The 12,709-nt window shown below is 37.5% G+C and overlaps 2 protein-coding genes across 2 annotated transcripts; one reads left to right on the forward strand and one right to left on the reverse strand.

Annotated features, from left to right (window-relative positions):
• Positions 1-4,666: 4,666 nt before the first annotated feature.
• Positions 4,667-12,348, reverse strand: LOC131021853 (uncharacterized). Its single transcript, XM_057951174.1, has 2 exons — positions 12,144-12,348; positions 4,667-5,820 (listed from the first exon to the last, which is right to left on the reverse strand). The coding sequence occupies exon 2, from the start codon at positions 5,348-5,350 to the stop codon at positions 4,796-4,798; it is 555 nt and encodes a 184-aa protein (XP_057807157.1). The 5' UTR covers positions 5,351-5,820; positions 12,144-12,348; the 3' UTR covers positions 4,667-4,795.
• LOC131023476 (uncharacterized) lies at positions 7,422-8,779 on the forward strand. The gene is made up of 3 exons (XM_057953018.1): positions 7,422-7,520; positions 7,713-8,654; positions 8,717-8,779. The coding sequence occupies exons 1-3, from the start codon at positions 7,422-7,424 to the stop codon at positions 8,777-8,779; spliced, it is 1,104 nt and encodes a 367-aa protein (XP_057809001.1).
• Positions 12,349-12,709: the final 361 nt, after the last annotated feature.

The raw sequence follows: 12,709 nt of genomic DNA on the forward strand, positions 1-12,709 counted from the left end.
GTTCAATGATTAGGTTTTCGTTATTTTCTTTGTTTTTACATACTTTGTTTCTGTAGCTTCGTAATTTCTTCATGAGAGTTTGCTGCTTTGTATATGAATTTTCATAATTCCCTGATTTGCGGTAACATTGTGGAGCTTCGTAATAGTTTTCTTTGACTTTGTGATGGTGGATACTTATTCATATACCATACACTATCTTACAATACATTGTTTGATATTTGATAAATTGCAGATTGCATTATCCTGTTGTTTTAGATTTTGAAATTACACAATGAGAAACACCAAGGGGCCGTTTGATTTGCAGTTTAGGATTGATTAGGATTAAAATTATCTTGAGAAATTAGTGTGGATTAGTGTGGATTTATATTATTTCATGGGTGTTTGATATCATGGCTACTTAATCCTATATTGTGTTTGATATCCATAGGATTATGTTGGATTATATTATCTAATACCAAAACTATCCTCATATAATTTTAAAAATATCATGTGTGTCCACCATTACTTGGGCATTTGCATCGATATGCGTGAGGAAGGGTAGCAGATTTTTTATCCAACTTCGCAGTATTAAAGTTATCCGAGGGGGGGAGGCCGGATTATTAGTATGGGTTATTCCCACAAAATAGCATAGAGAAGTGGGATTAAGTAGGAGTTGACCACATTAATAGAACATGATATCAAACATCACACTAACCTGTATTAATTTAATTTATCCTACCTATAAACCCATATCAAACAGGCCCCAAGTGTAATAATAAAGTTGTGACTTGGTTGATTGAGGAGGTTATGCGACAGTTTTACTTCCAACTAGTTGTAATTGTAGAAGTAATCATTAGGATGAAGTCCCGTAAGAGAAAACATTGTAGTATAACAGAGCCTTACAGCCTATTATGTCGTATCCCCAACCAAGTAAAGCACTTGAGCCGGCTAACTAATGTTAGTGATGTAGATTGCATCCTCAATTTGAGGATGGACCGCAACAAATTCGGTCGATTATGTAACTTGTTAAAACAACTAGGATCTTTGGAGAACGGTACATACGTAATTGTTGAAGAACAAGTTGCCATGTTCTTGTCAATCTTAGCACATCATAAGAAGAATAGGGTTGTCCGTTTCAATTTTTGGCGATCGAAGCAGACAATATCACATTATGTTCACATTGTTTTGAAAGCAATATTGAAGATCCATGTACTTCTTTTGGTGAAGCCTCAACCCATGCCCGACGACTCTAATGACTCGGGGTGGAAATGGTTTAAAGTACGAATAAAGAAAATTAATTGTGAAAAATGATAGATAATTAAATCAATTTATTGGATTATATGTTATATAATCTGTCAAAGGGCTGTGATGTTTAAACAAACATTTTTTTCCACTTTACAGGGATGCCTCGGTGCATTAGACGACACATATATTAGTGTATTGGTACCTAATATTGACAAAGCCAGGTATAGGACACGTAAGGGTCAAATTGCCTCTAACATGCTAGGAGTTTGTGATCAAAACATGAAGTTTGTCTATGCATTACCTGGTTGGGAGGGGTCAACGACAGATTCACGTATACTTCGGGATGCACTCAACAGGCCACATGGATTGAAAGTACCTCGAGGTAAGTTAGTCATTCAAATACTTAGGGATTTTGCTTTTTATTAAATTCTAATATGTCATCTTTATGTCCAATATGTAGGGAATTACTATTTGGTAGATAGTGGATATGCCAACAGTGAAGGGTTTCTTGCACCATACAAGGGAATACATTATCACTTGAAAGAGTGGGGACCTACGTGTGCCAGGCCACAAAATGCTGAGGAGTTGTTTAATCTACGATATGCTAAAGTCCGGAACGTTATTGAACGTGCATTCGGGGTGTTGAAGATGTGATGGGCTATCCTCCAAAGCACTTCACATTATCCGATCAAAGTACAAGTTAGACTAATGATGGCATGTGTTTTTCTTGACAACTTCATTCGGTCGAATATGGCAGTTGATCCGGTCGAGCAACAATACGACCTTCTTTTTGAAGAACTCCAAAACATGGACTACGAGCAAGAGGATTGCGTTGATACTATTGACTTCTCTCAAGCGTGGAACGCTGAGAGGGATGCCCTCGCTCATGGAATGAGGCAGCAGTACTTGCAGTTTGTAAACTAATTGATTCGTAGTATTTTCCACGCTGAAAACAGGAACCTAAGCTTTATTCATCACTTTTGAACAATGTAGAAATGATTCGTTCTAGGATTGCTGGTTTTTTATGTTTTATATATTTGGTAATGATATAACTGTGCTGAATTATATATATTGTGGAGTTTGCTGCATTAGAGTACTCTACTTTTCATTTTCTTGTTGGTTTCTTAGTTTATGATTCTTTTTTTTTGTTCTTTATTATGGTTATTGTTCATGGTTATATAGTGTTTCATCTTCTTTTTTATATTGCTTTGTCAGTGAAATGGAAGCGTGGCAACAGTACGTGAAGAATATCCCAACTTGTGAATGTGGTAACGGACGGATGCGTCTAAAGTGCGCGGGGTGGACGTCAAGGAACCCGGGAAGATGCTTCTATAGGTGTTCGTTGAATCGAGATCACCCGGATGGATTCATATGGTGTGATGAATATCAACATGCGGCTGAGAACATGAACTTCGATCCACAAGAGCAATCAGTCGCATCACAATCCGCGATGTCGTTTGCTGCAGAGCATCGCGATATGGGCATGTTCACGGGGGATCCACGCAACACACGCCGTCTTCATCTATATGAACTAGTAATTTGTTTTATGTTCATGTCCTTTGTAATTCTTGGAGTTTTTCTTGGATTTGTCGTTGCTAAGCTGACATAGATTAGGGAGTGCTAAGTAAAGGCTCGTAAGCTTTGTTTCAGTCGAATATCTTGGTCATGGTAGATGTGTTTTTTGTGGGAATATGTCTAAATTATGTAAGCTGGGACCTTGATTCAAAGGTTTTATGTTTATCCCATTTGTGGCTATATCTTTCCAAAAAAATTCAAAACTTGATTTTAAATTAATTCTCACCATTTCTCGGGGGTTTAAAATTCGTGTGCAATAGATACTGCCATTTGAAAGAAAAATTGCAAGCAACATGGTTGTTGCGTCGTCATTTCATGTAATTAATTGCATGCAAGAGGATTAACTTAATTGCTTGTGCAATGAGTGTTTGTAACAAATGCAGAGTATAATCATGTAAATCTTGCTGTAAAAAAGAAAATCTAACCACACAAATCCTTACAAATTCTCGAAAATCAAATCCCATTTAATTTCATGCATTTAATTCTAACTTCCCTGCGTTTCTTCTCCAACATTTACGCCTATAAAAACCCGGCAACTCCTCATCAAGGCATCATCCTTCTTCTGCAAACCTTCCGTCTAATAGATTATCAACTTCAACATGCCTTTCCCTGACGTCGAACCTCAATCCTGGTACATCTACAATGTGCAATGGACTGCAGCTCGGGACAAGTTTCTTCTCGAGTCCTAGATCTCGATGAAGGAAGAGTGTCATCCCGTCCCACTGCATAAATCGGCACACGCGAAGTTGTGCACGCTGAGTTTTTTCAATCGAGCTTTTAACACCAAATTCGGGCTTGGCGATGTCGATGACAGGATCGGCTTTCTCAAAGGGCATCATTCCACCTTCAAGCGCATCTCTAATATGGCTGGGGCATACTGGGATGTAGATAGGAACATGATTATTGCAGTGGACGTGGTTTGGTAAAAGATCGTCAAGGTAATGAAGAAGAAATTTGTTCTATTTTGGTTTTGGGTTTCGGTGCTAATATGTTTGTAGTGTTTCTTTATTTTTTTTAAGGACGACGAGTTCGCGGAAGCTTATTTATGGAATAGGGAGCCCGAGTGGCGCAACCTATGCTTGCTCTTCGATCCCAACAGTGTCAAAGTGGAGCCATCAAGTAGCCGAACTGTAATCGTCATCAGCGATTCTGAAACCGTGAAGCTTAGCACAACTAATATGATCAATCTCCAAGCTCTGAAAGCGAGGTGACCTCGCCCCCACTCCACAGACCTTATAGGCTTGTACGCCGACTGTTTTCCAATGGCGAAACCAAAGGCACTGGTAAGTGGCCTTCGATTAAGCAAAGGTTGCAGCGCCCGAGGCCAAATGCTTGTACTCCGATGCCACTTGATTTGGGTCGCAAACCAGGAGATGATGATGGCGATCGTGACTCTGCCGATGGTGCATCCGGCCCTGTGGACGAAGGGCTCTTGTGCTTCGTCGTGGGCTCTTTGGTAGTAGGCTCTTACTACCTTTGCTTTTGTTTTATGTCTACTATGTTCGTGTTTTCATTTAAGCACTATTTATTTTAACTCTACATGCTCATGTGCGTGTTTATTTTGTCCATCCCCCCTTGCCCATCCTATGTATTCGAATTGTGAAGCTTAGATGGGGGGAGATATTGTAATGGCTTCTAGTTTCTATGAATCTATTCCCTATTTTATCAAGATGGCACCTTGCTTGATATATTTGTTCAAACTAAGTGATACCAAAACATAAGATTTCATAACAACCCCAAAATAAAACTTTAAACATGGCTGAAAACCACGACACTTGCATGAGAAATGATTGACGAATTTCAACAAAAAAATCCAAAAGTTAGGCAAATATAACTTCATAAAAAACATAGATGTTTCCAAGTTCACATAACATAGATAATTATCTCAAAACATTGCACCAACTTCTAAAACAGAAAAGGGACACCAAAATGTAATAAAGTTTTCAAATCCCTTCAAAATCAGTAGAAAGCTTAGGTAATCTGCCCTTGCATCTTCTTACTTGCCACGCATCTCTAGCACGCGCAATAGGTAATCTGCCCTTGCATCTTGAGGGAGACTCATGAAAAGCTCGAGCCTCTCAACCTTATCTGCAAGTATCTCGCAAACCTCGAATCGATCGCTCTTATTCAGCCCCGGTATTGCGCATACAGTCTCATACACTTCAATCCTTGCTTTAGCTAGATCAAATTCAAACCCAGTCCTGTTTTCGATGTGCTCAAACCTTTTGTCTGTGTTGCGACCAATCTCAAGAAGCAGCTCGTGAGTGACATCAAAGTCGTCATCACGCTTGCGCTTTCTGCTCGGATTACGTTCTCGAGTTCCACCCTTTTGACTCTGACACTCGTTGTCTTCAGCCACTTCGTTCTCAAACTCATACTCCACATGCAGCGATGGATCCTGTTCATCAGTGTTGTCATTTTGCGCAACATTGTCACGGCCAATCATCTCGTTGACAGCTTCCATGAAATCCTCGACTTTGTCCCATGTTGCCATGTCCTTACCGAATATTATCTTCCAATCATCATAAAGGGGCCACTTTTTATAGCGCATAGTCCACTCATTTCCGTCAACCTATAAAATGAAACAAGAAAAGCACGGATCAACATATGTTTACTGCTCATTTCTCTTCAGTACAGATCTAAGTGCTGCACCTACCTTAACGATGTGCTCCCACTGGTCGTTGTTACCATCTATCATGTAGTCACCGTTAACGTTGAATCCGAACCCGCTGCGACCAAATATTAGATTGAGCGAATAGTAATTTTTTTTCCACGTCCCGATTTTGGAATTGATATGTGGATTTGCCTTCAAGTCGGTCTCGGGGAATTCCTTTTTGAGGGCATCCTCCAGTTTACCAAGGAATCCAGCTCGAAAACCGTTGTCCGACTTCCACCCATCAACAACCAACTCCTTCAGTGCGTGAACCAGCACGGTCTCTTCTTTTACAGACCATGAACGCCGTTACTTATCTGATTTGTTAGCTTGGCAATGGGAGATGTCAGTGCTGGCCATCTCAATACCTAATGTATTTAATCAAAAGTTACAGCAGAAATAACTTCAATCAATATCCCCAACAATCATGATGCTAAATAACACACAAAACACTGAACATGAATTTCCAATTAATCCAATTCATACAGAGTACTGATTGGGCGTATTTTATACGCATATTTTGAGTGTCTTTTGGTGGATTTTAATGCATAGTTCCTGCTTATTATTATCTTTTGGAGTTAATTGTGGAACTAATAAATCTTTTTGATGGTTATTGATAGGTTTTGGAGAAAAGACTTGCTTTTGAGAAGAGTTTTGAATTCTTAAGCTGTGAAGAAAGAATCTGTACGCGCAAGCTGGACGACGTGCCCATACCGTCTGAGATATCCGAAATTCAAGATTGGCGAGAAATTGATTTTGTGGGCTGACTCTTATTTTGTCTTTTAGTGGATCAGTTTTAGTTTGTTTTGGGCTGGAACTTATTTTGTTGATTGGAGGGCCTAGCGCCACTTTTCCGTCCATGATTAGAATTAGGTTAGTTTAGTTTATATATATACTTATGTTTTGAGGGACATTCACGCACACAACTTTTGGAACAGGAGGGAGACGCATTCTTTAGCAATTATTCAAGTTTTATCGTTCTTTTATTCTTTCTCGCAATTTCTTATTTGTTTTTCTTGATTTATTTTATTTATGTGTTCTAGCTAATTTTGTTTATTCCAGCAACGATTAGGGAAGCACTAGCAAGATTATTCTGTGAGATCTAATTTGTTCTTATACTTTATTTTATGCTTGTATCTGTAATTCTCTGTGTTTATCGTCATTAATTATTTTAATCCATTAGGTAGTGCGCAATATTTAGTGGGTTAGAATTAATTATACAGCCAATTGAATCGGCCATACGTAATCGTGGTTTAGGTTTGATTAGTGGTAAATTGACACATCAGGGTCAAGGGAAAAAGCAGTCTTAATTCAATAATCATGCGTCAGAGTTTATTGGTTTTGAATCGGGTTTCTCTAGATATTAATGTTGTCGGCTCATTAAACCTATAGAGCGTCTCTTACGGTTGTCAGTCGATTAGGGTAGTAATTAGTGAAGCGTCTTCCTGGTTACCGAATAATTAAGGAGAAATAAGATCACGTCAGAAGCGTCTTCGGTGGTTATAACTGGTTTGCTTGCATGAATTAAAGTTATATTTGCATCAATGATCAGAATAATTAAGCTAGGGTGGACTTAATTGATTGTTGGAATTCTTTTATTAATTGTTTGAATTTTCTATTTATTTATTTAGGATTAGAACCATTGCAATTCTTTTGAATTTTATTTATTTATTTATTTTTATTTTAGTATTTTCATATTTTTTTCCCCATAATTTCGTTTCTTAAGTTTCTTTGCAGGTTGAATTATAGGAGAATTCTCGCCGATCCCTTGGGAAACGATCTTGCTTACTGTTGTCTACGCAGTGTGGGCATACCGGCTGACTGCCGGATATTTTTGGTGTAAAACGACGCACCAAATTTTGGCGCCGTTGCCGGGGATCGGTTTTTAAGTAGTAATTTTTCTATTTTTTCGTTTTGCTTATTAATTTTATTTATCTTTGTTTGTTATTAATCTTAAGCTGAAGTTGAGATGTCTGAAGATGGGGACGATGACCGTGATGATATTCTGCCACCACCACCATTGATAAGAGAGTTGGGCCGCCACAAGAGAAATCATCCTTTATGCATTGTGTTGCTCACAATTAATCAAAATGCTGAAATCTAGCCCGATTTCATTCAAGTGCTACCCAAGTTTGGTGATCTACCTGGAGAGAGTGCACACAAGCATCTGGCTGAATTTGATTTAGTTTGCACTACGTTACGTCCTCAAGGTTTTAAAGAAGATCATTTAAGATTACTAACTTTTCCTCATACATTGCAGGGTAGAGCTCGAGATTGGTTGTTTGATCTATCATCTCGCTCAATCAAAACATGGAACGACTTAGAGGAGCAGTTCTTGCGTAAATTCTTTCTAGAATCAAAGGCTGCAAATCTAAGAATAGCTATTAGTAGCATCAAGCAGAGGCAACAAGAGTGTTTGTCTGATTATTGGGAGAGATTTCAACAATTATGTCATAGATGTCCTAACCACGGATTTTCTGATTATCAGTTGCTCATTAATTATTTTTATCGTGGTATGTCTTCTTTTGACAGGAGGATTGTTGATGCTGCTTGTGGAGGAAGTTTGACCAACAAGACCATGGATGAAGCAAAACAACTGATTTTTGATATGGTCTCCAATAGTCAACAATATGAGGATGAGGATGATGATAGGTACATGCCGGTCAACAGAGCAGAAGATGCATGTGTGAATGAGAAACTCGATGCTCTAACTTCCTTAGTTAGAGGCTTTGTTGGAGCTCAAATTCAGAAGGATAATCATCCAAATTTCAGCTGGAATCATTCGCCTGAATTTTTCACCAGCGCACAGCCGCAGGCTGGGCGGTATGCCCATACCGACCGCCCAGAGCCCAGTATGAGCGATATTCTTAAAAGTCTGGAACAGAGCAGTCAGATTATTAATAATCTCGTACAAAGTCAGCAAGCTTTCCAGCAAGAGACGCAGGCTGCGTTGGGTAGTATGGGCACACAGATCACTCAACTCACCACTCAAGTGAACAAGTTGCAAGCCAATCATGGAAAACTTCCATCGCAAGAAGTACATCCCAAGGAATATGTTTATGCTATGAATTTAATGAGTGAGGAAGATTTCTTTGATCCAAAGCCCATGGAAGATGAAAATGAGACGAAAGAGCAAGAAAGTGCTCAAAACGATGAAGTTGTCGAAGAGGCACAACAATATGAAAATATCTCTTCTTCCGAGGTAAGTGTTGAATCTAATATTTCTAATTCTAAAGCACTAATTCCTTTCTCTTTTCCTTTCAGGTTGGCCCAAAACAAGGAAAAAGAATGTGGCAGGGAGATTCTGAAAATATTCACGATGAATAAAGAACCACCAGAATGTTATGGTGAAATTCAAGGGTGTAAAGTGCAGTCGAACTCCACCAATGAAATTCACACTTGGCATCTGTCGCGCGGTATGCCCATACCGACCAGTACTAAACTGATTGTGCCTTCAATTGTGAAACTCCCGAAGCGGAAATTGAAACCAACTGATGATTGATCCAGTTTCAGGGAAGTTCTGTTAGCTTCTTTCATTTTTATTTTATTTTTTTTTCTTTTTCCTTCCTTTTATGCTTTCTTTGTTTTGTGTTTTCGTTGTTAGTTTTTCTCACACAATGAGGACATTGTATTGTCTAAGTGTGGGGGAGTTTTATGTCTTTTGCCTTGAGTCTGTGTGCATGTTTTATTTTGGTCTTCCTTTTGAGTTTGTCTATGGCAATTTTTCAGGCGATCATTTTGATTTGTTAGGATGAGCATATTGATATGGATTTTTTTGTTATTTTCTTGGATGATACAGAAATGTGTTGAAACTCATGTGTGTTTGAGGATGACGTATGTGCAAATTGATCATTTTTTTAAAGCCACTCATATAGTGAGGATTGAGCCTTTAGAGCAATAATTTGAATGCTCCTTATTTGTTTTTTATGAGTGTTATGCATGCTTGACTTCTTGATATTCGGTTTGCCATGTTGCCATAATCAATTTTTTTTTGGAATTGGACTCATTTGTGAAGATGATTTAGGTATTAGGAATAAACCTCATTGGCCTTAAAAATTTCATACCTTTCAATATCCATTAGTGAGCCATTTTGAAGCCTTGACCCTTTTTATTGTTATATATGATTGAAGCCTCGAAAATTTTAGCCATTAGCCTTTTTTTAGCCTTGCTTTGTCCCTTTCCAACAAGATGCAAGTGGTTTTGTTTTGTGATATTACTTTGTTGGGAGAATAAGGTTGGTTGAAATAAGATGCATTGGTTAGAATGATTGAGGATTGAAATTGACAATAAGTGGTTGTTGGTTGTTTAAGCATGAGGTGATGTTATGATGTTAGTTCCAAAAAAAAAAAAATTGTGAAAGTACCATCTGCAAAAAGAAAAGAAAAGGAAGAGGTGGAAAAGAAAATGTTGGAGTTTGAATGCTTATGTATTGGGAATAAGGATTGATTTTATTGAGTTTGAATTTGGGATTCGAATGTGGTGAACTACTTGCATTTTGTTGGTTTTATTAGCCTTGTTTATCCACTTTTGTTATCCTACCTATGCACCTTAGCCCCATTACAACCTTGTGGAAAGACCTATTGATTCATGGATAAGTTTAGTTTTCAAATGAAAGATATTGACATAGTGGCAAACTTACAATGGATAGAGTCGAGTTGTATATGTGTGAATTTACCTTACCTTTTGATATTGAGAGATTTGAGCGAATTTGGTGAGGCTGGATTGATTTTCACGTTTTTTACTCGAATGAAGGGTGAATACACATATTTGTTGATTCCAAGAATGGTTTGAGGAAAAGGATGATTGTATCTTATCCTAACTTTGAGATTTGCTTGTTGTGATTGTTGCCATGGCTAGTCGTTGATAGTTGAGTCTTGTCTTGTCTTGTTTTGAGTCTTGAGTCTTGAGTTTTGTTCTTCCTTTTGTTTTGTTCTTCTTATGCTCGAGGGCGAGCATTGTTAAAGTGTGGGGGAGTTTGATTGGGCGTATTTTATACGCATATTTTGAGTGTCTTTTGGTGGATTTTAATGCATAGTTCCTGCTTATTATTATCTTTTGGAGTTAATTGTGGAACTAATAAATCTTTTTTATGGTTATTGATAGGTTTTGGAGAAAAGACTTGCTTTTGAGAAGAGTTTTGAAGTCTTAAGCTGTGAAGAAAGAATCTGTACGCGCAAGCTGGACGGCGTGCCCATACCGTCTGAGATGTCCGAAATTCAAGATTGGCGAGAAATTGATTTTGTGGGCTGACTCTTATTTTGTCTTTTAGTGGATCAGTTTTAGTTTGTTTTGGGCTGGAACTTATTTTGTTGATTGGAGGGCCTAGCGCCACTTTTCCTTCCATCATTAGAATTAGGTTAGTTTAGTTTATATATATATATACTTATGTTTTGAGGGACATTCACGCACACAACTTTGGAACAGGAGGGAGACGCATTCTTCAGCAATTATTCAAGTTTTATCTTTCTTTTATTCTTTCTCGCAATTTCTTATTTGTTTTTCTTGATTTATTTTATTTATGTGTTCTAGCTAATTTTGTTTCCAGCAATGATTAGGGAAGCACTAGCAAGATTATTCTGTGAGATCTAATTTGTTCTTATACTTTATTTTATGCTTGTATCTGTAATTCTCTGTTTTATCGTCATTAATTATTTTAATTCATTAGGTAGTGAGCAATATTTAGTGGGTTAGAATTAATTATACAGCCAATTGAATCTGCCATACGTAATCGTGGTTTAGGTTTGATTAGTGGTAAATTGACACATCAGGGTCAAGGGAAAAGCAGTCTTAATTCAATAATCATGCGTCAGAGTTTATTGGTTTTGAATCGGGTTTCTCTAGATATTAATGATGTCGGCTCATTAAACATATAGAGCGTCTCTTACGGTTGTCAGTCGATTAGGGTAGTAATTAGTGAAGCGTCTTCCTGGTTACCGAATAATTAAGGAGAAATAAGATCACGTCAGAAGCGTCTTCGGTGGTTATAACTGGTTTGCTTGCATGAATTACAGTTATATTTGCATCAATGATCAGAATAATTAAGCTAGGGTGGACTTAATTGATTGCTGGAATTCTTTTATTAATTGTTTGAATTTTCTATTTATTTATTTAGGATTAGAACCATTGCAATTCTTTTGAATTTTATTTATTTATTTATTTTTATTTTAGTATTTTCATATTTTTTTCCCATAATTTCGTTTCTTAAGTTTCTTTGCAGGTTGAATTTTAGGAGAATTCTCGATGATCCCTTGGGAGACGATCTTGCTTACTGCTGTCTGCGCAGTGTGGAGCATACCGGCTGACCGCCGGATATTTTTGGTGTAAAACGACGCACCAAGTACCTAATATACTGTGATAAAAGGATTATAACCTTGTGAATTTAATACATAGAATGATGCATTCATATATAAATATTACTAAAAAATGCAACCTTTCTCGTCTTAACAACAGATCAACTGAAAATAAGATATTAGCATGAATCATATTCATATCATTATCTAAACATTCATTTTTCAACCACCAAAAAAAAATCAGAAATCGCAAATAAACTATTAGAAAAATACACAATTTCACAACATATACAAATATTCAAAATACATAACGAGAAAACTCAATTCATATAATCAAAATATGCAGATTAGACGATACTCTGTAAACCCTAAACACATTTGGGTTGCTCGATAGTATGTACCTTGACGAGGGCTATCCATGGATCGAAGCAGTCGCCTAGCAATTTCTGAGGAAGTGAATGATAACTCCAAGTAAGCCATTGCAATAGGGCTGGGGAACAGACTTTATAATGGCGGGAATCAGACGAAGAGTCACTCCTGACAAGGGAATTTTCCCTCCAAGAAATGAATGGTATACCTCTTCGTTCACCGAGAACTATGAGAAGAAGAAAGGGTTGCGCTTGGCATTTGATTTTTTTTTAGGGAAATGGTTGTAATTTCGCAGGGTAATCAGCCGAATAAACGAAACCATCAAACATCTGAAAATTATAATCTAGTAATCTGACGAGCCTACCAAATACAAGATACTCCCTCCGTCCACCAATTCAAGGCCTACTTGCCTTTTTGGTCCGTCCACAAAAACAAGGCCTACATATTTTTGGTAAGTTTTTATTCATTATTTAATCAAAAAAGTCAAAGATTCTTTACAAAAAAGTGGGACCATTTCTCCACTCAACTAATAAAAATACATTTTTTCTTAAAAAGTGGGACCATTTCTCCACTCAACTAATAAAAATACATTTTTTTC

Source organism: Salvia miltiorrhiza, chromosome 4 (genome assembly GCF_028751815.1).
Source record: "Salvia miltiorrhiza cultivar Shanhuang (shh) chromosome 4, IMPLAD_Smil_shh, whole genome shotgun sequence".
NCBI lineage: Eukaryota > Viridiplantae > Streptophyta > Magnoliopsida > Lamiales > Lamiaceae > Salvia > Salvia miltiorrhiza.